The sequence below is a fragment of the Anopheles merus genome, unplaced genomic scaffold, assembly GCF_017562075.2.
Source record: "Anopheles merus strain MAF unplaced genomic scaffold, AmerM5.1 LNR4000407, whole genome shotgun sequence".
NCBI classification, from domain to species: domain Eukaryota; kingdom Metazoa; phylum Arthropoda; class Insecta; order Diptera; family Culicidae; genus Anopheles; species Anopheles merus.
The window spans coordinates 22,327-24,068 of NW_024427987.1; the positions used below are offsets into that span (position 1 = coordinate 22,327).

The 1,742-nt window shown below is 53.7% G+C and overlaps 1 protein-coding gene across 1 annotated transcript; it reads right to left on the bottom strand.

Annotated features, from left to right (window-relative positions):
- Positions 1-286: 286 nt before the first annotated feature.
- LOC121602312 lies at positions 287-1,270 on the bottom strand. Its single transcript, XM_041931081.1, has one exon. The coding sequence runs from the start codon at positions 1,268-1,270 to the stop codon at positions 287-289; it is 984 nt and encodes a 327-aa protein (XP_041787015.1).
- Positions 1,271-1,742: the final 472 nt, after the last annotated feature.

A 1,742-nucleotide genomic window follows, 5' to 3' on the forward strand; every position in this document is an offset into this window, starting at 1 on the left:
CGGTACCCACGTCTGCGATCACGAAGTTCCACAGAAAGGCGCGTCGAAGACCAAGATCCAATGTGTAGAGTGACTCTCCATACACTTGGATAGGCGTACTGTTAGCAGCAAATAGTTTCATAGTCGATGGTTTGCAAGGAGCGGAGCTGTGCTGTCGAGGTATTACGGAGACGTCGGCGCCGGTGTCGATAAGAAATGGTTGGTTAGTTTTATAGTCTTTGATAATAAGGCGATGACTGGCCGATGATATCGAATCGACTAGAAGCTGGACGTCTCCCGCGTTCCGTCATGCAGAAGTAGTAGGAGTACTGTTATTTTGAGGACGGCTGTTAAACGAGCACGGGGCGCGGCAGTTACGTGCTTGCTGTCCGTATCGGTCGTGGTAGAAACAATAGCCGTTAGTGTTAGGATTAGTAGCCTGGTTCGTGTTGCGATTGCGAGAGCGTGAGCGGGCCCGTGAGCGTTCACGAGCTTGGTTCTGGTTCATGAGAGTTTCTAAGCGTTGACTCAGCTCGGCTACTTGTCGTGATAGGCGGTTGACCTCCTCATTCCGTACCTCGGCGATGGTTTGGTACGGACCGGAGCGATTGTACAAGGCGAAAGAGTCGACCACTGAATCGGCAACCTTAACTTTCTCGTCGGCGTTTTGAGAGGACGCGATCACGGCGGACTGAACGTAGGGTGGCAGCCGACCGATCCAAAGATCGATCAACATGGAGTCGGTCATTGCACCGTTTGCTGTTCGCCGCATCTCGGCTAGCAGTTGAGAAGGCTTACGGTCGCCGAGGCTCATTTCGGATAGCAAACGGTGTAGGCGGCTTCGCTGAGACTCTTCGAAATGTTGTATGATGGCTTTCTTCGCGGATTCGTAGCGGTCGATATTTGGTACGCTGTCGAGAATTGGACGCAACTCGGGAAGAATTCGCGTAGGGATCTGTGTCTTCAGGATGTTAAAACGCCTAACATGATGATGCGGATGAATATTCCAGGCGTCGAACCAGTTCTCCAAGGCGTAGAAGAACGTATGGATGTCAGCAGTATCCAATTCGGGCGGCTTGAGACGCATGGCGTTCACGGTCTCGACTTGAAACTCCGGAAGGTCGGTAGAGGCGTCACGAGCGAGGGGGGTTATATCGATTAAGTATGGACTCGATGTGGGGAGTCCAGCTGCGGGGCTGGCGACCACCGCAGGACTGTCGGCCACTGCAGGGCCGATGGCAACTGCAGGACTGGCAACCGGCGCTGCACCTTGTTGCGGGCTACGCTGCATCCTTCCGCGTCGGGGTTAGTAGTGAATAAAAAGGGTGGATCTTACCTTAATTGTTCACGTAACCAGGGTGTCGTCGTTGCGGTCGATCGGTAGGAAAAACGCTTCAGAAGCAGCGTGCGTCGTCTTCCTTCTCGGGTGGAGAAAATGGCGTTTCCTCACTTGCGATGAAATGGTGCACAGAAAATGGCGGCGTCGTTCTTCTTGTCAGCTGGATCCAAGCGGGGTCCCCTTCGAGCGCAAAAAATCGTGATGGCGGTGATGTGTCACTACTGCTACGGCTGGATAATTTGCGTGCGCAACTCGACGTTGGTGTCTTCCTTCTTGATCGCACCCGTAGATGGAAGCGCACACAAACGGAAAAATTCCCAGTAGCACGAGGTGTAGAAACAGCTTGCGAGGCGGTGATCGGCGTCGAGGAGACCACCAGCGGAGATTGTCGTCGCTCCGCTTCCTGGAATTGCGTCGATTGCGT

Bases quoted from the DNA above. Each gene is read 5' to 3' on its own strand.
- LOC121602312 (XM_041931081.1), bottom strand. From the start codon at position 1,270: ATGCAGCGTAGCCCGCAACAAGGTGCAGCGCCGGTTGCCAGTCCTGCA.